Raw genomic sequence first — 22,818 nt, forward strand, 5'->3', positions numbered from 1 at the left:
CTGTGGTTACTCGAGTACACACAGTTTAGCATTCTTCCATAGCCTCTAAACAACATTTACACAATGTTCTGGGAGGGGTTCCAGCACCAAAATACTCCCTTTAAGCATCCAGCTCAAGCTTTCAGAATTATTTGCCTCAACAAAGCCAGATGGAATAAAATGCCTTCTCTTAAACATATGAGTGATACAATGGAATGCATATTATATAACATCCGTGCCCAATCACAACCATAAATCAAGAATCACAGTCGAGAACCAAATCAAGTCAAGAATGTATGCCAGGCCTCCCGAGTGGCGCAGCAGTCTAAGGCACTGCATCGCGGTGCTAGAGGCGTCACTATAGATCCGGGTTTGATCCCGGGCTGTGTCACAGCTGGCCACGACTGGGAAACCCATAAGACGGCGCACAATTGGCCCAGCGTTGTCCGGGTTAGGAGAGGGTTTGGCCGGCTGGGATGTCCCTGTCCCATCGGGCTCTAGCGACTCCTTGTGGCGGCCGGGCGCATGCACGCTGACTTCGGTCGCCAGCTGTACGGTGTTTCCTCCGACTCATTGGTTAAGTGAGCAGCGTGTCAAGAAGCAGCGATAGGACTGTAACTACCAATTGGATATCACAAAATTGGGGACAAAAAGGGGTATAAAAAGTACCCAAAAATAAAAATATTTATATAAATAAATGAATGTATGTCAAAGTTATGACAAAAGATTTATAACTGATCTGAATTCAAAGGATGTAAGTGTGAAATATACTGGTGAAGTACCATGGTGGTAATTTCATTCAAGAGGACAGCATAGAGACTGCAGTCAATGGTTACAAAGACACAAGTCAGCCCATGTCGACAATAGGACATTGTTGTTTTGTATTGAGATGTTGATTTTGCCTTCATCATACAGTATTTGAAATATAAAACGCTCTTCTCAACTCTACTCACATAGGACATGTAGGTGCACCGTACAATAATCCGTTCATCGTGTACTTACATTTGCATTGATACCGTCAACACCATCAGGTACTTTAGGGAAGACATCATACAGAGTGGAGACGTATGTGATGACTGACTTCTCATCAGGAGTCTGCACATCCACATCTGGTGCGAAAAGGTGAAATAAGACCCAATACACAACGGGATCGTCGTTAGGTACATGATTTAAGGGAGTGTTTATAATCATAGTGAATACAATATTTGATTTAAATCTCATGTATCCCATATACGTGTTGTGTCTTTTTCATTTAGTAAAGCATCGTCCATATAATGAAACAAATAACAGTCAGTAAGTTAAGCTGTGCATAGAAGAGATCTCCTCCCTCTGGTAATAATGCATTGCATTTCTTCCAGCTGTTTTACAGTAGCAAAGATGTGTCAATGGCTTGGAGAATGTTTACCTGATGTGTCAAACATACCATTAGAGAAAAGCATGTGGATAAACAGAATAACTCACCCTCAGGGTCCAGTAGTCTGGCCACCCCAAGCCGTTCAGCCACACCAAAGGCCTGTTCTAAGTTTGACCGGCTAGTCTGGGCCAACACTCTGGCCATATCCACCAGGTCAGGCCTGCAATGGAAGAGAACATACCAGTGGAAGCTCATTAAGATGGACTGCTTTCTGTTTTATGAAATGTTAATATGAGGAGACAGGGTACAAATGTATTATTTGGGCAAATAATAATTTAGGGTGGTTTGCATTGTTGTTTTAGGTTATTTCAGCGGTGTCAGCACACACTATACTTCTTGAATAGTTTTGTTTAATTAGCAAGGAACAAACATTTTTGTTTGGAGGAAAGTTTTAGTGTGATGACTAGCTAATTTAATATAAGCCTGTAACATAATGCAATATAAGCCTGTAACATAACGTAATATAAGTCTGTAACATAATGTAATATAAGCCTGTAACATCATGTAATATAAACCTGTAATTATTCGCCTACCTCCTCATGCCTTTTGCACACAATGTATATAGACTCCCCTTTTTTTCTACTGTGTTATTGACTTGTTAATTGTTTACTCCATGTGTAACTCTGTGTTGTCTGTTCACACTGCTATGCTTTATCTTGGCCAGGTCGCAGTTGCAAATGAGAACTTGTTCTCAACTAGCCTACCTGGTTAAATAAAGGTGAAATGAAATAAAAATAAAAAACATAATGTAATATAAGCCTGTAACATCATGTAATATAAATCTGTAACATAATGTAATATAAGCCTGTAACATCATGTAATATAAATCTGTAACATAATGTAATATAAGCCTGTAACATAATGTAATATAAGCCTGTAACATAATGTAATATAAGCCTGTAACATAATGTAATATAAGCCTGTAACATAATGTAATATAAGCCTGTAAGCTAACTAAAGAGTAAATGCCTAGGGATGCAGTCAGTCCCAGACTTTCCAGTGAAATAAATCTGTTTTTGCTCAAGAGGACAAGGACAGTCGGGCCAGCCCAACATAGGTCAATGGTTAAGTAAAACAGTTCCACATAACCCACACATACATCAATATCCATTGACCTTAACAATGGTTGACAGCAAATAATTATGTGACATTAACCGTAACAAACAAAAGGGAGAGAAAAGGGATAAATACGTCTCCATCTACTAGTCAGTCTAGTTCATCTAATTTTAGGTCAGTCCAACAAGGTAGAGCAGTATTTCTCATCCCTGGTCTTCCACTACCCCCAACAGTACACATTTTTTATTGTGACCCTGGACAAGCACACCTGATTTAACTTGTCAACTAATCATCAAGCTATCAATGAATTGAATGAGGTGTGTTTGAACAGGGCTACAACAAACATGTGTACTGTTGTGAGTACTGGAGGACCAGGGTTGGGAAACATTGACGTAGAGTGTCCTGGGTCATACTGAAATCTGATCATGTCGAACTGAAAAGCCAACAGCCCCCTAATAACTAGTCAAAACCACTAAGTGCTGCCTCATTGGAATGATGAGGTCCAAGATTCAAAATGTGGTGGTGAACCGCAGACATGATTCAGCAAGACAACAGAGGAGGAAAATAGTTATGTTGTTATGTATATTGTTTTTGTTATACACTGGGAATATACTCCTAGTGATATTACAGTTAAACCCTAATGAAAGACAAAATTGTTTTTAATATCCATTAAAAAAGCATTGTAGAGCATTCAAGAAGGTCACTGTGCTGGAATTTCTTTGGTGATTGGTGATATGTACATATTCTTTATCACTTTACACTTGTTTGTATAAGGTAGTAGTTGTGGAATTGTTAGTTAGATTACTTGTTGGTTATTACTGCATTGTCGGAACTAGAAGCACAAGCATTTCGCTACACTCGCATTAACATCAGCTAACCATGTGTATGTGACCAATTAAATTTGATTTGATTTGATACAAGGGTCTCTTTTTCAGATACAGGTTCTGTACCTCAAGTGTTACCTGTATTTGTGAATGATGGTGGTACCTGTATTTGTGAATGATGGTGGTACCTGTATTTGTGAATGATGGTGGTACCTGTATTTGTGAATGATGGTGGTACCTGTATTTGTGAATGATGGTGGTACCTGTATTTGTGAATGATGGTGGTACCTGTATTTGTGAATGATGGTGGTACCTGTATTTGTGAATGATAGCGTTGAAAAGCCTCCCGTCCCTCCAGGAGGAGGTGAAGTTGTCACAGCGTACGTCCACGTAGCCCTCGGTCATCTGCTGGGACCACATCAGCAGACGCTCCTTGGCTGTCATGTCCTCCGACTCCCCGCAAACATGGATCTCAGAAATCTGGAGAGGAACAACATAGTTAATACAGCTGTTAGTGTCATTACACCTCCATCACAGATGTAGGATCTTCATTTGAACCAGTTTGCTACAGCAGGAAAATAATCCAGCAGCAACAGGAAATGTGAATTATTATGTGGATTATAATTAATGGAGGTTTTTGTAGGGGTTGGTCGATTTTTCGTAAGGGAAAATCAAATCTCAAATTTATGTGGAAATTACAAACTTCAGAAGCCTTTGATAAACCTCAAATACACTACACGTTTTACGTTTCCTGCATTGAAGGAAAGTTCCCCTGCAACAGGGTGATCAAATGAAGATCCTACATCTGTACCATCAAACACCTACATTAAATTAAACATATGGGTGAGACAGACAAAAATAATACTTCCGGGACATTTTTCAGATGTCAGGAACAGCCTTTCTAGAGTCAAACGTGGAATAACTAATAACAACATTCATTTCCTAACACACATCATCATATGCTGAATGAATAAAAACACATGATAATTGTCTGCACCAAATTCAAGACAGACACCTCCATATTTCCTTATTTGGTTGTAAAATGTCAAATTGGCAGTGCCGACATACATCTGGCTAATAAATAAGCCATTCATTGGCACATGTTAAAGAGTGTGATGACCTCAAACCAAACACATTCCCCTGTTGCTTCAACTCAGTTGACATCAGGTAGTAATTCCATGCATCTGGAGCTGCAAGAACAACATGATCACCTCTGACCTAGACAACAGGAAGCGACCTTTGAACCACTCCTGCTGTGTTTTCATGTTTCATGTTTTGCTAGGCAATGTTGACCTAGTTACACTTTCACAATCTGGTGGATGAGCTAGGAAAGACGGACATTGAAACTAAGGTTGAGAGAAATGATGATGAGTCCTTTAAACAGGTCAACATTCACAAGGCGGTTTACCAGTACATGTACTCAGAGCATGCGCTGACCAGCTGGAAAGTGTCTTCACTGATATTTTCAACCTATCCCTGACCGGGTTGGTAATACCTACATGTTTCAAGCAGACCAACATAGTCCCTGTGTCCAAGAATGCAAAGATAACCTGCCTAAATGACTATCGACCCGTAGCACTCATGTTTGTAGCCATGTAGAGCTTTGAAAGGTTGGTCATGGCTCACATCAACACCATCATCACAAAAACCCTAGACCCACTCAAATTTACATACAGCCCAAACAGATCCACAGATGACGCAATCTCTATTGCACTCCACACTGCTCTTTCTCACCTTGACAAAACACCTACGTGAGAATGCTGTTCATTAACTACAGCTCAGTGTTCAACACCATAGTGCCCTCAAAGCTCATCACTAAGCTACGGACCCTGAGACTGAACATCTCCCTCTGCATCTGGACCCTGGACTTCCTGACGGCCGCACCCAGGTGGTAAGGGTAGGCAACAACACATGCTGATCCTCAACACGGGGCCCCTCAGGGGTGCGTGCTTAGTCCCCTCCTGTACTCCCTGTTCACCCACAAATGCGTGGCCAAGCACAACGCCAACACCATCATTAAGTTTGCAGATGACACAATGGTGGTAGGATTGATCACTGACAACGAGGAGAAGAGGTCAGACACCTGGCAGTGTGGTGCCAGGACAACAACCGGCATCCGACCGCAAGGTGCTACAGAGGAAAGTGTGTACGACTCAGTACATCACTGGGACAAAGCTTCCTGGCATCCAGGACCTCTATAACAGGTGGTGTCAGAGGAAAGTGTGTACGACTCAGTACATCACTGGGACAAAGCTTCCTGGCATCCGGGACCTCTATAACAGGCGGTGTCAGAGGAAAGTGTGTACGACTCAGTACATCACTGGGACAAAGCTTCCTGGCATCCAGGACCTCTATAACAGGCGATGTCAGAGGACAGTGTGTACGACTCAGTACATCACTGGGACAAAGCTTCCCGGCACCCAGGACCTCTATAACAGGTGGTGTCAGAGGAAGGCCCTAACAATTGTCAAAGACTCCAGCCACCCTAGTCATAGACTGTTCTCTGTGCAACCGCACAGTAAGAGGTAGCGGAGCACCAAGCATAGGTCCAAAAGGCTGCTTAACAGCTTCTAAACCCAAGCCATAAGATTTCTGAACAGTTAATCAAATGGCTACCAGGACTTTTGCATTGACCTCCCCCCTTTTTTTACACTGCTGCTACTCACTGTTAATCATCTATGCATAGTCACTTTACCCCTACCTACAAGTGCATATTACCTCAATTACCATGACTAACCTGTACCACATTGACCCAGTACCAGTAACCCCTGTATACAACCTCGTTATTTTTATTTGATTGTGTTACTCTTTTTACTTGAGTTTATTTAGTAAATATTTTCTTAACTGTTATTTTTCTTAAAATTGCATTGCTGGGTAAGGGCTTGTAAGTAAGCATTTCACAGTAAGGTCCACCCCTATTGTATAAATCAAATAAAATGTGATTTGATAATGTGAGATATTGTAGCAGTCTTGTTCAGTAGGTTTGGGGGCAGGTTAAAAGGATAATATTCACTGCATTTGGAAAGTACTCCGAGCATTTGACTTTTTCCACATTTTGTTACAAAATATTTTTATTCTAAAATGGATTCAATTGTTAGTCCCACTCATTAATCTATACACAATACCCCATAATGATGAAACAAAAAACGTTTTTTTATTTTATTTTCAAAAGTATATATACAAAAAAAACTGGAATATCACATTTAAATATGTATTCAAACCCCTTTACTCAGTACCTTTTTAAAGCCCCTTTGGCAGTGATTACAGCTTTGGGTCTTCTTGGGTACGATGGCACGAGCTTGGCACACCTGTATTTGGGGAGTTTCTCCTATTCTTCTTCGCAGATCCTCTCAAGCTTTGTCTGGTTGGATGGGGTGCGGCAATACCCAGCTATTTTCAGGTCTCTCAGAGATGTTCGATCGGGTTCAAGCCCGGGCCCTGGCTGGGCCACTCAAGGACTTGTCCCGAAGCCACTCCTGCGCAGTCTTGGCTGTGTGCTTAGGGTCATTGTCCTGTTGGAAGGTGAACCTTCGCCCCAGTCTGAGGTCCTGAGCCCTCTGGAGCAGGTTTTCATCAAGGATCTCTCTGTGTTTCGTCCATCTTTCCCTCGAGCCTGACAAGTCACCCAGTCCCTGCCGCTGAAAAACATCCCCACAGCATGATTCTGCAGCCACCATGCTTCACCGTAAGGATGGTGCCAGGTTTCCTCCAGATGTGAAGCTTGGCATTCAGGCCAAAGGGTTCAATTTTGGTTTAATCAGACCAGAGAATCTTGTTGCTCATGGTCTGAGAGTCTTTAGGTGCCTTTTGGCAAACTCTAAGCGGGTTGTCATGTGCCTTTTACTGAGAAGTGGCTTCCGTCTGGCCACTCTACCATAAAAGCATTATTGGTGGAGTGATGCAGAGATGGTCCTTCTGGAAGGTTCTCCCATCTCCACAGAGGAACTCTGGAGCTCTGTCAGAGTGACTATCGGGTTCCTGGTCACATCCCTGACCAAGGCCCTTCTCCCCCGATTGCTCAGTTTGTCCGGACAGCCAGCTCTAGGAAGAGTCTTGGTGGTTACAAACTTATTCCATTTAAGAATGATGGAGGACACTGTGTCCTTGGGGACCTTCAATGCTGCAGAAATGTTTTGGTTCCTTTCCCCAAATCTGTGCCTCGAAACAATCCTGACTTGGAGCTCTACGGACAATTCCTTTGACCTTATAGCTTGTTTTTTTCTCTGACATGCACTGTCAACTGTGGGACCTTCTATAGAGAGGTGTGTGCCTTTCCAAATCATGTACAATCAATTGAATTTACCCCAGGTGGACAGGTGGACTCCAATCAAGTTGTAGAAACATCTCAAGGATGATTAACGAGAACAGGATGCACCTGAGCTCAATTTCGAGTCTCATAGCAAAGGGTCTGAATACTTATGTAAATAAGGTATTTCTGTTTTCTTGTAATAAATGTATTTTTGCTTTGTCATTATGGGGAATTGACTTGCCTAGTTAAATAAAATAATTGTAATTTAAAAAAGCATTGTGCGTAGTTTGATGAGGACAAAAATTGTAAATTGCTCAAATGACCAACATGAACACAAGGTTGTTACACTTTCGCATACTTAGAATTACGTCATGGAAAATAGTGGTCTCGCAGAAATAAAATGCTTCCTTTGGGATTTAGATGTACATTTTAGTCATTCAGCAGACACTCTTATCCAGAGAGACTTACAGTTAGTGTATTCATCTTCAGATAGCTAGGCGAGACAAATACATATCCCAATCATAGCAAGTACATTTTCCCTCAGAGTAGTTATCAGCAGTCAGTGCGAGTGGGAAAATACTTTTCTTATTCTTTTTTTGTGTGCGTGGGGGTGGGGGTGTGGGAGGGGTGGGTGTGGGGGTGTGGGAGGGGTGGGGGTGGGGGTGTGGGGGTGTGGGAGGGGTGGGGGTGGGGGTGTGGGGGGGGTGGGGGTGGGTGTGCGCCGTGGGATATTTTCCTTTAGAATCTGAAAAATGGGAAATTGTGTAGCTGTGTCTGAGAAGTAAGGAGTGGGCGAGTTGCATGGACCACAGTAATCATAACATCAACATTTCAAGGAGAATCAAAGGACAAATAACCTTTCCAAATGCCAGCTGTTTATCACTGAAGTATACTACATTGCTAAAATCCAATAATTTACAGCAAACACATTGTACACATAAATAAAAGATGCATTATTTTTCCATAAAAGCAGTATCAAACCAGTTTAGAACCTGGTTTGTCATAAGTGGTAGAACCCTAGTAGCCAAACTTGAGCTGAGGTGAGGCTCACAAGAAACACTGCTGAGTGAAATATCTTGTGAAGGGAAACAAGTTAGTTAACTACATAGAGCTTTGTAATTATCTCTGTGTCCATGTGTTGTGGCTTTGTAGGATGTAACGTGTATATTACAGCTCTACATCACAGTTATGCTGTTATTTGACTCAAAGGGATTCTTACACGATGTCATAGTGTAAATATAGTTGTCTTCTGAATGGTTTTAGAGAGCAAATGGCGGTTAGCAGTCTGCCAGTACAGTACAGGGAAAGATAGTGGCGTGAAGCCAAATCACACATCAACTCAAACACCGTCTCCATGCAACGCCACTGCAATGGAACAACACTTCAAGGAATAATGAAAACATACGAAAGCATCTGTACAGATGTAGGATCTTAATTTGAGCCATGATACAGCTGCAGGAAATGCAAATTATTATCTGGATTATCATTAATTGACATTTTTGTAGGGGCTTATACATTTTTCGTTAGGGCAAATCAAGTCTGAAATTTCAAAGTGGAAATGACAAAACTTCAGAAACCTGAAATACACTACAAGTTTTGCATTTCCTGCTGAGCAGGAATCAGAGAGGTGAGGGGGGCTGACATAATCGATATCCACCGCACCTGGGGAACAGTGGGTTTACTGCCTTGCTCAGGAGCAGAAAGACAGATTTTTACCTTATCAGCTCGGGGATTTGATCCTGCAACCTTTCAGTTACTGGCCCAATGCTCTAACCACTAGGCTACCTACCCCTGAAAGGAGGGAAATAGGAGAAATGATTCACACTGACAAGTAGCATCAGCGACAAAAGGAAACCATATGACGTTTTTTAAACTGTATTGTTTACATGTTGGTTGCATTTTAAAATGTCATCCTACAAGGAAGATAGGCCATGTGGAGATTCATATTGAAACATCTCTTTTTGTTTGATGAGATTAGTACAGATTTCATAGGGGACCCCACATGGGGCCCTGGCCCCAATTTAGGGAACCACAATGCTAACCTCTCTCTCTGCTTGCATCCTCTCTCTCTCTGTCTCCTCTGCTTCCTCCTTCCTCAGTCTCACCACTGAGCGCTACATGCCCAAATCACTGTCTGTCTCCTCTGCTTCCTCCTTCCTCAGTCTCACCACCGAGCGCTACATGCCCAAATCACTGTCTGTCTCCTCTGCTTCCTCCTTCCTCAGCCTCACCACTGAGCGCTACATGCCCAAATCACTGTCTGTCTCCTCTGCTTCCTCCTTCCTCAGCCTCACCACTGAGCGCTACATGCCCAAATCACTGTCTGTCTCCTCTGCTTCCTTCTCACTCAGTCTCACCACTGAGCGCTACATGCCCAAATCACTGTCTGTCTCCTCTGCTTCCTCCTCCCTCAGTCTCACCACTGAGCGCTCCTCTGCTTCCTCCTTCCTCAGTAACACCACTGAGCGCTACATGCCCAAATCACTGTCTGTCTCCTCTGCTTCCTCCTCCCTCAGTCTCACCACTGAGCGCTACATGCCCAAATCACTGTCTGTCTCCTCTGCTTCCTCCTCCCTCAGTCTCACCACTGAGCGCTACATGCCCAAATCACTGTCTGTCTCCTCTGCTTCCTCCTCCCTCAGTCTCACCACTGAGCGCTACATGCCCAAATCACTGTCTGTCTCCTCTGCTTCCTCCTCCCTCAGTCTCACCACTGAGCGCTACATGCCCAAATCACTGTCTGTCTCCTCTGCTTCCTCCTCCCTCAGTCTCACCACTGAGCGCTACATGCCCAAATCACTGTCTGTCTCCTCTGCTTCCTCCTCCCTCAGTCTCACCACTGAGCGCTACATGCCCAAATCACTGCCTGTCTCCTCTGCTTCCTCCTCCCTCAGTCTCACCACTGAGCGCTACATGCCCAAATCACTGTCTGTCCCCTCTGCTTCCTCCTCCCTCAGTCTCACCACTGAGCGCTACATGCCCGAATCACTGTCTGTCTCCTCTGCTTCCTCCTCCCTCAGTCTCACCACTGAGCGCTACATGCCCGAATCACTGTCTGTCTCCTCTGCTTCCTCCTCCCTCAGTCTCACCACTGAGCGCTACATGCCCGAATCACTGTCTGTCTCCTCTGCTTCCTCCTTCCTCAGCCTCACCACTGAGCGCTACATGCCCAAATCACTGTCTGTCTCCTCTGCTTCCTCCTCCCTCAGTCTCACCACTGAGCGCTACATGCCCAAATCACTGTCTGTCCCCTCTGCTTCCTCCTTCCTCAGCCTCACCACTGAGCGCTACATGCCCAAATCACTGTCTGTCTCCTCTGCTTCCTCCTCCCTCAGTCTCACCACTGAGCGCTACATGCCCAAATCACTGTCTGTCTCCTCTGCTTCCTCCTTCCTCAGTCTCACCACTGAGCGCTACATGCCCAAATCACTGTCTGTCTCAGTAGCCTACTCTCTTTTTTTAAGTAGTATATGTTTTGCTGCCACTCTGTTTAACGTTAGCTTCTTCCTTCAGCCTTCTAACTGGCTAAGAAATACAAGCCAGAGCCCTTCAACGTTACGCAATAGAAGTCTCTGTCGGCAGCTAGCCACCTGCCTGACATATTTACAGTATGAGCGGCTATTTACCAGTTGTGCAGTCATTCTACACAAATGATTTTTTATTTGTTTGGGGGATGTCTATAGACACGGCAGGAGTCACGGGACGGTTTAAAACTGCCTTTTGTCCGACATCTCGCAAACACATTGTCAGCAGCATCTCAAGTTGCCTATTGACAGTGAGCTGGGGTAGTTGGTAGAATGGTGAATGTCCTGCTAAAAAAGCTCAAATTCAAGGGGATGCAGGCGAACATAACGAACAAACCACTCTTCATGATTCCACTCGTTAGAAATGTCAGAAAAAGAATACAAGCGCTCTGAGCTATGATCACCACTGGGAGCAATATTTACAGTTGAAGTCGGAAGTTTACATACACCTCAGCCAAATACATTTATACTCAGTTTTTCTCAATAGAGAGCAGAGAGAATGATTTGTTTCAGCTTTTATTTCTTTCATCACATTCCAAGTGGGTCAGAAGTTTACAAACACTCAATTAGTAATAATTGGTAATAAGTTGGCCCATTCCTCCTGACAGAATTTATGTAACTGAGTTAGGTTTGCAGGCCTCCTTGCTCACACACGCTTTTTCAGTTCTGCCCACATATTTTCTATGGGATTGAGGTCAGAGGTTTGTGATGGCCACTCCAACACCTTGACTTTGTTGGCCTTAAGCCATTTTGCCACATCTTTGGAAGTATGCTTGGGGTCATTGTCCATTTGGAAGACCCATTTATGACCAAGCTTTAACTTCCTAACTGATGTCTGGAGATGTTGCTTCAATATATCCACATAATTTTCCTACCTTAAGATGCTATCTATTTTGTGCACCAGTCCCTTCTGTAGCAAAGCACCCCCACAACATGATCCTGTCACCCCCATGCTTCACGGTTGGGATGGTGTTCTTCGGCTTGCAAGCCTCCCCCTTTTTCCTCCAAACATAACGATGGTCATTTTAGCCAAACAGTTCAACTTTTGTTTCATCAGACCAGAGGACTTTCCTCCATGTGCAGTTGCAAACCGTAGTCTGGCTTTTTTATGGCGGTTTTGGAGCAGTGGCCTCTTCCTTTTCGCACCAAAGTACGTTAATCTCTAGGAGACAGAATGCGTCTCCTTCCTGAGCGGTATGACGGCTGTGTGCTCCCATGGTGTTTATACTTGTGTACTATTGTTTGTACAGATGAAAGTGGTACCTTCAGGCGTTTGGAAATTGCCCCCAAAGGATGAACCAGACCTGTGGAGGTCAACAATTTTTTTTCTGAGGTCTTGTCTGATTTCTTTTGATTTTCCCATGATGTCAAGCAAAGAAGCACTGAGTTTGAAGGTAGGCCGTGAAATACATCCACAGGTACACCTCCAATTGACTCAAATTATGGAAATTTACAATTTGTTTAAAGACACAGTCAACTTACTGATGTAAACTTCTGACCCACTGGAATTGTGATACAATGAATTATAAGTGAAATAATCTGTCTGTAAATAATTGCTGGAAAAATTACTTGTGTCATGTACAAAGTAGATGTCCTAACTGACTTGCCAAAACTATAGTTTGTTAACAATAAATTTGTAGAGTGGTTGAAAAACAAGTTTTAATGACTCCGACCTAAGTGTATGTAAACTTCCAACTTCAACTGTACATGCTGACCCGTAACAGATACTAAATATATATTTAAATGTTTTTCAAATTTGAAGATATTACTGAGGTCCGGACCTCATAGTTATGGCCATTGTTACAATAGCTGGCTACTGATATGCTAGCACATGATATTTTGGTCCACACATATTGGCTGGCTATAAATAGCTTGCACTTGGTTTACCTCTTGTTGGGCGGATGTACACTTGGAAGACACTTGGAGAGATAATAGATCATCTGGAGAGAGGGAGCCTCTTCCAGAGCAGGTGTGGACCCTCCTCCTCTTGTGAACTTGAGTGCTCCATATGATTTCGGGGAGCTCTTCTAGGTTCTCTGATCTGTCATTGTCTCCCCTCAGGGTTTGGAGCATATGCTCCATGGCGCCGAATGTCATTGCCCGAGTCAACTGCTTATGTGACAGCTTCTTTTCCAGCAGGCCGTCCTTAGGAGCGATACTCCTGGAGGTCTTGGTGATGCCATGGAGAATTGCCTCTCGGTCTGTCTGGTGTGCTGAAATTTGTCCCGATTGGGATGCTAACTTATTCCCAAGAGGAACTTTGGGGACCTCCCCAACATACAGCCCTTTGCTGATACTTCCCAGCCTGGGTCTGGGTGTCTCCCGTTCCGGTCCTCCCTGGCTCTCCCTGATGCCCATGTCTGCTTCATGCTGGAGCTCTACCCTCCTGGGGATATCCTCCGTACTCTGGACGCTCTCTCCCCCTCTGCTCTGGAGGGATTCTGGCCACTGAAACTCCCCCAATTTCCTCTTCTTCTTCCTCTGAAAGTAGCGCCGGCCGCGGAGCTCTTTGGACTCGGGGCTGAGCGGAGCTTTGGTGTGGTCCACATAGCATTCCTCCTTGGGGCCCCTCACACAGCCACACACGTTGCCCATGACTGTCAGACATGCATTCCCTTTCTATAAACTGTGTTAAGTTCCTTCTAACTGTAGTTTTCACGCCGGGATTCCGCTAGTGAACTTAACTTGATCTAGAGCTCTGTTATTCCACTGAGAGGCAGCCATAGTTCTCCTCCAAGGGGGCGGAGAGGAAGTGATGGCAGGCAGCCTGGCAACAGACCCAAACACCCCTCCCCTTCACACAGAGATGGGTTGCCTGGGGAGAGAGTCTGTCGGTCTGTCCTTATGCCTGCCTGTCGCAGACTCCCAGAAGAACACAGCTGAGATGTCCCAGGCACTTCCTTCCGTCACTCCTCTCTTCTGTCACTGCTCTCCTCTCAACTGCTCTTAGGAATCCTCTAAGTCTCTGAAACATTTCCTTTGCCCGGCTAATCCAACACAAACACATACATGCACCACCGGAGAGGCAGAGGCACTGCCACGTCCCAAACGATTCTACCTCATAGCTGACGGAGAGAGAAACAGCCCTACTTCCTGGTTCGGGGTGTCCTCCTTATCTGAAGTCTAAACACAGCCCCCTCTGGGTGTGATTTCACCCCACTGCAATTCCCCACTATGATCGTGACCCTGACTTTGAAAACCACTGCATTATGTATTACTGCCCCACAGTTGCAAGAAGTGACAAGGCTCCTAGACTCCCACGCATAGGCTACTTTCTGTCCCTAGCACTAAAACTGAAACTAAATCATATAAAAAACATATAGAAATGTTTTTATGTAACTTTAAATAAAAACTAGTAAATTCGATTTTGAAAACTAATGGAAACTAAACTGAATTTCGTCAAATGTGGCTGTTTATAACAGGGCTGCCTGTCTGACGGGGGAAGGGAGGGAGAGCAGCAGGACAAGATCAGCTGGCTGTCTGGTGTCTGCTCTGCCGGCTAATGGCCACTGATTACAACATATGGGAAAACTTTGCTCAGCAAGTTGGCCTTCCCTGATAGGCAGTACCAAGCAGAGAGAATCCCTGCCTATCATAGGGGCTTTTAAAATAACAGGACAGCATGGGTCAACAAAAGCAGTCGACGCAAATCCTGGCAGCGAACAAAGCCCTACCACTTTGTCTATTAATCAGACTGTATACAATCGCAAAGCCAGAAGTGGGGCTTGAGTCCAATGGTTTAAACAAACACTATTATCCAGCCAGACCATTGCCATCCCAGTTCAACTGAGGGCAAATACAGAATACACTTAGCACAGGAAGTGACTTGTGTACACTATATGACCTATGGAACACACATAGTGAGTAGATTATATGTAATTGTATATGTGAATTGTGTAGCATGTATTGTCCATGAAAAGCATCTAAAGCTTGTGATTTTTGTTTAATATATTCACCAAAATTTGGGACAGATAGTTAAATTGGCAAGACCTCTGGAAGAGCGTTTATTGAAATAGTAGAAATAATTTCTTTGCACAGCACAACGAAAAATAACTATCCCACCAGGCTCTGACACTATTCTGACGGCAGTGACATTTCCCCTGAAGGTTCCAGAACTAGGTCCTGCAGTTTACATACTGTATACCTGGTTGGCTACAGCACATTCAACATTCACAGTATACTGCACAAAAGGAAAACTACTTCATAAACCAAAACACAAGAGGAGCCTATATTTCCCTTTATGGAAAATCTGCGTTCTATGTTAATGTATGTATAAACTGAACAAAAATATGAACGCAACAACGCAACAAGTGTTGGTCCCATGTCTCATGAGCTGAAATAAAAGATCCCAGAAATGTTCCATAGCACAAAAAGCATATTTCCTTCAAATGTTGTGCACAAATTTGTTTACATCCTTGTTAGTGAGCATTTATCCTTTGCCAAGATAATCCATCCACCTGACAGGTGTGATATATCAAGAAGCTGATTAAACAGCATGATCATTACACAGGTTCACCTTGTGCTGGGGACAATAAAAGGCCACTATAAAATGTGCAGTTTTTTCACACAACAAAATGTGACAGATTAAAGGGAGCGTGCAATTGGTATGCAGACTGAAAGAATGTCCACCAGAGCTTTTTTCAGAGAATTGAATGTCCATTTCTCTACAATAAGCAACCGCAGACCACATGTATGGCGTTGTGTGGGAAAGTGGTTTGCTGATGGCAACGTTGTGAACAGAGTGCCCCATGGTGGTGGTGGGCTTATGGTATGGGCAGGCATAAGCTACGGATAACGAACACAATTGCATTTTATCGATGGCAATTTGAATGGACGTAAATACCGTGACCAGATCCTGATGCCCATAGTGAGGCCCATTTTATTTACGGTATTTGTGACCAACAGATGCATATCTGTATTTCCAGTCATGTGAAATCCATAGATTAGGGCCTAATTAATTTATTTCAATTGACTGATTTCCTTATATGAACTGTAACTCAGTAAAATCTTTGAAATTGTTGCATGTTGCGCTTATATTTTTGTTCAGTATATAAATTCCTGTGGTGTTTAAATAATATCTGAGTTTTGGCATACTGTCATTTCTCATTCCATGCAAACCAATGTGGAAAATATAATTACAGTCTTCCAGCATTGAATAAAGTCTTAAAATACAGACATATATTTCACTGACTCATCTCAGATGTTTGTTTTGCAATGTCATCCTACTCTATCATTTCATCCTTTTTATTCACGCATCTAACAGGATGCTGGTGCTTCCAGCAAATGGCTGTCTTTGATCTCTAGAGAAGGGTGGAAGGATGGAAGGACGGAAGAGAGAGAGATGTGTTCATTACATTATGGCAGACTCCATCCTATCACATGCATTATGTCCCCTGGTGAAACAAGTCCAGAGCCTCAATAGATTGCTTTCTGTCAGTGAGATTTATTTTCGTAACCCTTGGAGACCTTGACTGTCAGTCAGATGACACTGTAGAGACCAAAGAGCAACAATATGATGATGCATCGGCAGTATATTCAGGTCTCATATATTCGGCAGTGTATTCAGGTCTCACTGCATCGTCACGGCAGTGTATTCAGGTATCACTGCATCATCAGGGCAATGTATTCAGGTCTCACTGCATCGTCAGGGCAATGTATTCAGGCCCCACTACATCGCCACGGTAGTATATTCAGGTCTTACTGCATCATTTCAGCAGTGTATTCGGGTCTCATTTCATCGTCTTTGCAGTGTATTCATGTCCTACTGCATCGTTTCAGCAGTGTATTCATGTCTCACTGCATCTTCACTGCTGAGACCAAGCAGTGAGACCTGAATACACTGCCGAGACAAGGAAGTGAGACCTGAATACATTGCCCTGACGATGCAGTGATACCTGAATACACTGCCGTGGCGATGCAGTGAGACCTGAATACATTGCCCTGACGATGCAGTGATACCTGAATACACTGCCGTGGCGATGCAGTGAGACCTGAATACATTGCCCTGACGATGCAGTGATACCTGAATACACTGCCGTGATGATGCAGTGAGACCTGAATACACTGCCGAGACAAGGAAGTGAGACCTGAATACACTGCCGTGACGATGCAGTGAGACCTGAATACACTGCCGCGAAGATGCAGTGAGACCTGAATACACTGCCGTGATGATGCAGTGAGACCTGAATACACTGCCGTGACGATGCAGTGAGACCTGAATACACTGCCGTGAAGATGCAGTGAGACCTGAATACACTACCGTGACGATGCAGTGAGACCTGTATACACTGTCCCAAGGGTGGATATGCAATATGCTTCCAAATGTAGGGAACACAGCAGGGACTTCAATGTATACATTATGTAAACACACCTCGGGACAGACTTTGTAAAGCAATTCTCAACTAAACAGTCTGGAATGCTTTTGTATAACTTCAATAGCTACAGTCTATTGCTTCACTTCTTATCACACCATAGCAAGTGATGTAGGAATGACATATGACATTCTTAAAAGGAAATATATCAGAGAATTAACACAGTGCCATTGGATGATAATGACCGAATAGCTGGATCATCCTACTATAGGTAATGGCAACTTGCTCCTTACAAAACCTTTCTGATAGAGTCAAGTAGCATCGAAACAGGGTCCATCACTATGTCACACTGCTTTTCTGCCAGCTAGGGTTTAACCCCATACAGAACTGATCAACATGTTCTCCATCTGCCATGCAACCCTGAAAAATCAAGAATCTACAGGTCCACAATCACTAGCTGGTACAAATGCCCAGCGGCAAGCGTAAGAGTGACAGGGGCAGGTGTAGACACACATCCCCCTAGCTACCCGTCAACATGTTTTATGATTCCAAGCATTAGAAAATTATTTCATTTTTGCCATATTTGTCTTTCTGCAACAAGAACTTCAAACGATTGACTTTCAAAATATTCCGTCTCTTTTTGTTTTTACCAGACCTCATGGAGGCTGGGGTGTCGAGGCAACAGAGGAGAGACAGGAGAGATGTTGAGGCATGCAACTAGACACTACAACACTGCTCTCTGTCTGTTGATTTGGTATTGTACACTTATGTAAAAATACACTCCCCTATGTATTTAATTGGACAGGGAAGCTAAAACTTTGGCTGTATACTCCAGCATTTTGGATATGAAATCAAACGTTATATATGAGACATAATGTCACCTTTTCTTTGAGTTTGTTTTGGTTGTGTTTCGGATTACGTTGTGCCCAATAGAAATGAATGGTAAATAGTGCATTGTGTCATTTTGGAGTCACTTTTATTGTAAATAAGAATATAATATTTTTCTGAACACTTCTACATTAATGTGGGTGCTACCATGATTACGGATAATCATGAATGAAGAGTGGATAATGTTAGGGAATAGGGTAGGTAGTTTAGACATCTCACTACCACTTCCACACTCCATCCTGCAGGGGGCGGCAGAAACCTTGTCCAAGTGCAGAGCCTGGTTGATAAGCAGATCAGTTGCAGCCAATCAAGGTGAAAGTCAGTGAGAGTCCCAGCTGGAAAAGCTGTGAAGCTACTGGTTTTCTTTGGTGGCTATGAGGCCTTTCGTATGGTTATGAGTCTTTAGTTTGGCCATGGCTTTCGTATTTTTCATTTTCGTACATATTTATGTTTTGTAACTAGGCCTAAGACCCCTACACTTAGCGAGTCAAACAATATTAGCAGGCTAGTTAATCGGTTTTGTAACTCATGATGAGTGAGAAAGGTACAGAGGCATAAATGTCATACCCCCCAAAAAATGCTAGCCTCCCCTGTTATTGGTAATGGTGAGAGGTTAGCATATTTTGGGGGCATGATCTTTGTGCATCTCAGAAACATATTCTATTCTTATTTACAATACAAGTGACTCAAAAATGACACAATACATGATTTACCATTCATTTCTATTGGGCGCAAAATAATCTGTAACACAACAAAAACAAACTGCAAATGCATCCAACAAGTTTGTAGAGTCACAAGCTTGATATAGTCATTGCGTGCTAGGAATATGGGACCAAATGCTAAACCTTTGATACACTATAAGTGAATTTGTCCCCCCATTTGACACCTTCAAATGGGGGACTATATATACAAAGTGCATTATTTGTAAATGGTAAAAGATATACGTATGAAAATATCCTCAAATATAAGGTGACATTTGAGTTATGTGCTGGAGTTACGAGCCAAATTAACAGTTTTAAATACATATGTAGTGGAGTGTATGAACTAATGCAGATGAAAGGCTTACTGTACAGTAAGTGCATGCTTCTTCTTGTCTTTCTACCATGGTGTGGTTCTAAGTTAGGGAGTCATAAGGCTGCTGCTAACATTCCTTTCCCATACTGTAACTCAGTGGAGAACAGCCTGCAGGCTGACTGTGCCACATATATTAATAATCCATAGCAGGGGCCTGAGAGAGACAGAGAGAGAGACACAGAGAGAGAGACACATAGAGAGAGACACATAGAGAGAGACACATAGAGAAAGACACATAGAGAGAGACACAGAGAGAGACAGAGAGAGAGACAGAGAGAGAGAGACACAGAGAGAGACACAGAGAGAGACACAGAGAGAGACAGAGAGAGAGACACGGAGAGAGAGAGACAGAGAGAGAGACACAGAGAGAGAGACAGAGAGAGAGAGACACATAGAGAGAGACACATAGAGAGAGACACATATAGAGAGACACAGAGAGAGACAGAGAGAGAGACACAGAGAGAGACACAGAGAGAGACACAGAGAGAGACAGAGAGAGAGACACAGAGAGAGAGAGACAGAGAGAGAGACACAGAGAGAGACACACAGAGAGAGACACAGAGAGAGACACAGAGAGAGACACAGAGAGAGAGACACAGAGAGAGAGAGACAGAGAGAGAGAGAGACACAGAGAGAGAGACACAGAGAGAGAGACACAGAGAGAGACACAGAGAGAGAGACACAGAGAGAGAGACAGAGAGAGAGAGAGACAGAGAGAGAGACACAGAGAGAGAGAGACACAGAGAGAGAGACAGAGAGAGAGAGAGACAGAGGGAGAGACACAGAGGGAGAGACAGGGAGAGAGACACAGAGAGAGACAGAGAGAGACAGAGAGAGACAGAGAAAGAGACAGAGAGAGAGACAGGGAGAGAGACAGGGAGAGAGAGAGCAAGACAAAGAGAGAGAGAGAGAGCAAGAGAGAGAAACAGACAGTGAGACAGAGAGAGAAAGAGAGAGAGAGAGACAGAGACAGAGAGAGACAGAGACAGAGAGAGCAAGACAGAGAGAGAGAGCAAGCCAGAGAGAGATTGAGAGTAAGAGAGAGAAAGCAAGAGAGAGCAAGACAGAGAGAGTGAGAGAGTGAGTGAGTGAGTGAGTGAGTGAGTGAGTGAGTGAGTGAGTGAGTGAGTGAGTGAGTGAGTGAGTGAGTGAGTGAGTGAGTGAGAGAGAGAGAGAGAGAGAGAGAATTAGCAGCGTGTCCTTCACTAGGCCTCAGAAATGCAACACTCGATCCACCGAGTGCTGCTACTGATGATACCATCTACCCCTTAGTGTGCAGGCGTGTGTGTATGTAGGGTGCTAGTTTGAATCGATGAGCTGACTAGGTGAAAAATCTGTCAATGTGCCCTTGAGCAATGCACGTAACCCTAGTTGCTCTGGATAAGAGTGTCTGCTAAATGACTAAAATGCATCCATTGTTTCCATGTGAATGTACAGCTGCAGCATTACAGTATGTGTGGTACTAGACAGACATGGGCACAAATGCTCTCAGGGTGTGGGGCCTGTGAAAACACTGTGAAAACACTGAAAATGGATGAATTTTAAGCGATATCCAGGCTGAAGGAAGTGACACTTCTTCTAATGCAAACTATCTATTTCCCCGCGCTCATCATCACACAACACAGCATACTGGAGGGAGGGACATGCTGTTCGCATTGTAATGTCAAACATCTCCCTCCACGGAAGCATAAACAGTACACAGACCTAACAACCATTTCACAATTTCAGCTCAGATATCCATTAAGCTTGGGGAGCTAGTGTAGGTCTTCAAGTGTCCAGCAAGGTTACTAATCACACCATTGCAGAACCATTTTCAAGTCCACCTGTCATTGTCAGCAGGTGACTTCACTTGGGGAGCTTTTCCACTTGTAAGTGTAGAACTTGAAAGAGACCATCTCTCTCAGGAAATGACCCGTTACTACCATGAATATCGACACATTTCAATCACCAGTCATCAATAAAATACATGCAGAGTAAGTGATCATTCTTATTCTGCCACTTTTCACAGCCATAATAACTGGGGCATGTATGAGCCAGCAGACAAACAGACATAGATATCGGCCTTCATTACAATAACCACTGGCAGGACACCTTGTTATGACTGTTTTGACATCTTGTGGCCAAAGAGGGAAACAACAGCTAGAAAAAGAGAAACTGACAGTTTAGATTGTTCAACCTGCACCAAATGTCACACGGTGTTACGCAAGCTAATCCCAAGACATTCAGTGGTGTAGCGAGCTTAAGCAGCACGCTAGCTTTTCAATCACACTGGCCTCAACATACTACAATTTACTGTCGATTTAAGGGAGACATACTACCTCAATCCAGAACCCCTTAAATGACATCTATCTTACTTTGGTCGAAACAACAACCATAGCTCTACACATGACATGTCCTCCTAATCATCAGCCAAATGAACAATAACAAAACACTGGAATATTCACATCCACTGATTTTAATTTGCTGAGTAAAAAATAACAGAAATGGAGAAAGGATACCAGCACTGTGATTCACACAACCAGAGAATGAAATACATATTATGAATCTGACCTGAAAGTGCAGAATTATGGTCCATATCAATCCCAGCGTCAATTTGGGATTCCCGTCTGTGATGTCATCATTCCTGATGTTAACCAGCTTGACCTGAGGACAACAGTTATAAACAGCTGTGTAATAAGCATGATACACACAAGTGATGCATTCCAAATCTACATAAACTTCTACAGTATAAGAAATGTATTATATTGTTTTGTAAAGCACATTAATTCTTAGCACGCTAAAGTTAACGTCTCTGAAAAACAGCTGGAGTCTCTATTTCCAAAACCTAATAATACTGTATGTCTTCAACTGGTAATACACAGTGTACAAATACACACGAGTGAGAATTTGAATTTGTTCATCAGTATTAGTGTCGTACTCACTGTAACAGATCATTTTTAATCCTCATTAAAAAAAGATGCATAAATATTCTGAGGGTAATGTCTTTCCTCTTGGAAATCCCCAAAACAGATTCTCTCCATCTGCTCGTCGCAGGCCTGGACAACTCCAGTCCTCTGGGACCTGATTGGTGTCACAGTTTTGTCCCAGCCCCAGCTAACACACCTGACTCCAATAATCAATTAATCATGATCTTCAGTTAAAAATGCAATTAGTTTAAATCAGCTGTGTTTACTAAGGATGGGGGGAAAATGGGACACCAATCAGGCCCCTGAGGACTGGAATTGCCCAGGCCTGTGACTTGTGCTACCACCCTCTGATGACTCAACACTATACACGCCAGCTACTACAGGGAAATCTCTGCAACAATTAATAAAGAGCTGCAGTTAGTTTTAGAATGGGTGGCAAGGAATAAGTTAGCACAAACTATTTCAAAAACTAAAAGCATTGTATTTGGGACAAATCATTCACTAAACCCTAAACCTCAAATAAACCTTGTAATAAATAATGTGAAAATTGATCAAGTTGAGGTGACTAAACTGCTGGAAGTAACCCTGGAGTG

At 43.3% G+C, this 22,818-nt stretch overlaps 1 protein-coding gene across 1 annotated transcript in view; it reads right to left on the reverse strand.

Moving 5' to 3' along the window:
- The window catches only part of LOC135523470 (dystonin-like), a 210,139-nt gene that overhangs the window by 104,380 nt on the left and 82,941 nt on the right, over positions 1-22,818 (reverse strand). Inside the window, exons 8-11 of the mRNA XM_064950162.1 lie at positions 21,870-21,962; positions 3,587-3,753; positions 1,441-1,553; positions 982-1,088 (exon numbers count right to left, since the gene is read on the reverse strand). Of these exons, the coding sequence (XP_064806234.1) occupies positions 982-1,088; positions 1,441-1,553; positions 3,587-3,753; positions 21,870-21,962 (480 nt within the window). The remainder of the gene's footprint in view (positions 1-981; positions 1,089-1,440; positions 1,554-3,586; positions 3,754-21,869; positions 21,963-22,818) is intronic.

This window comes from Oncorhynchus masou, chromosome 31, assembly GCF_036934945.1.
Source record: "Oncorhynchus masou masou isolate Uvic2021 chromosome 31, UVic_Omas_1.1, whole genome shotgun sequence".
In the NCBI taxonomy this organism is placed as follows: domain Eukaryota; kingdom Metazoa; phylum Chordata; class Actinopteri; order Salmoniformes; family Salmonidae; genus Oncorhynchus; species Oncorhynchus masou.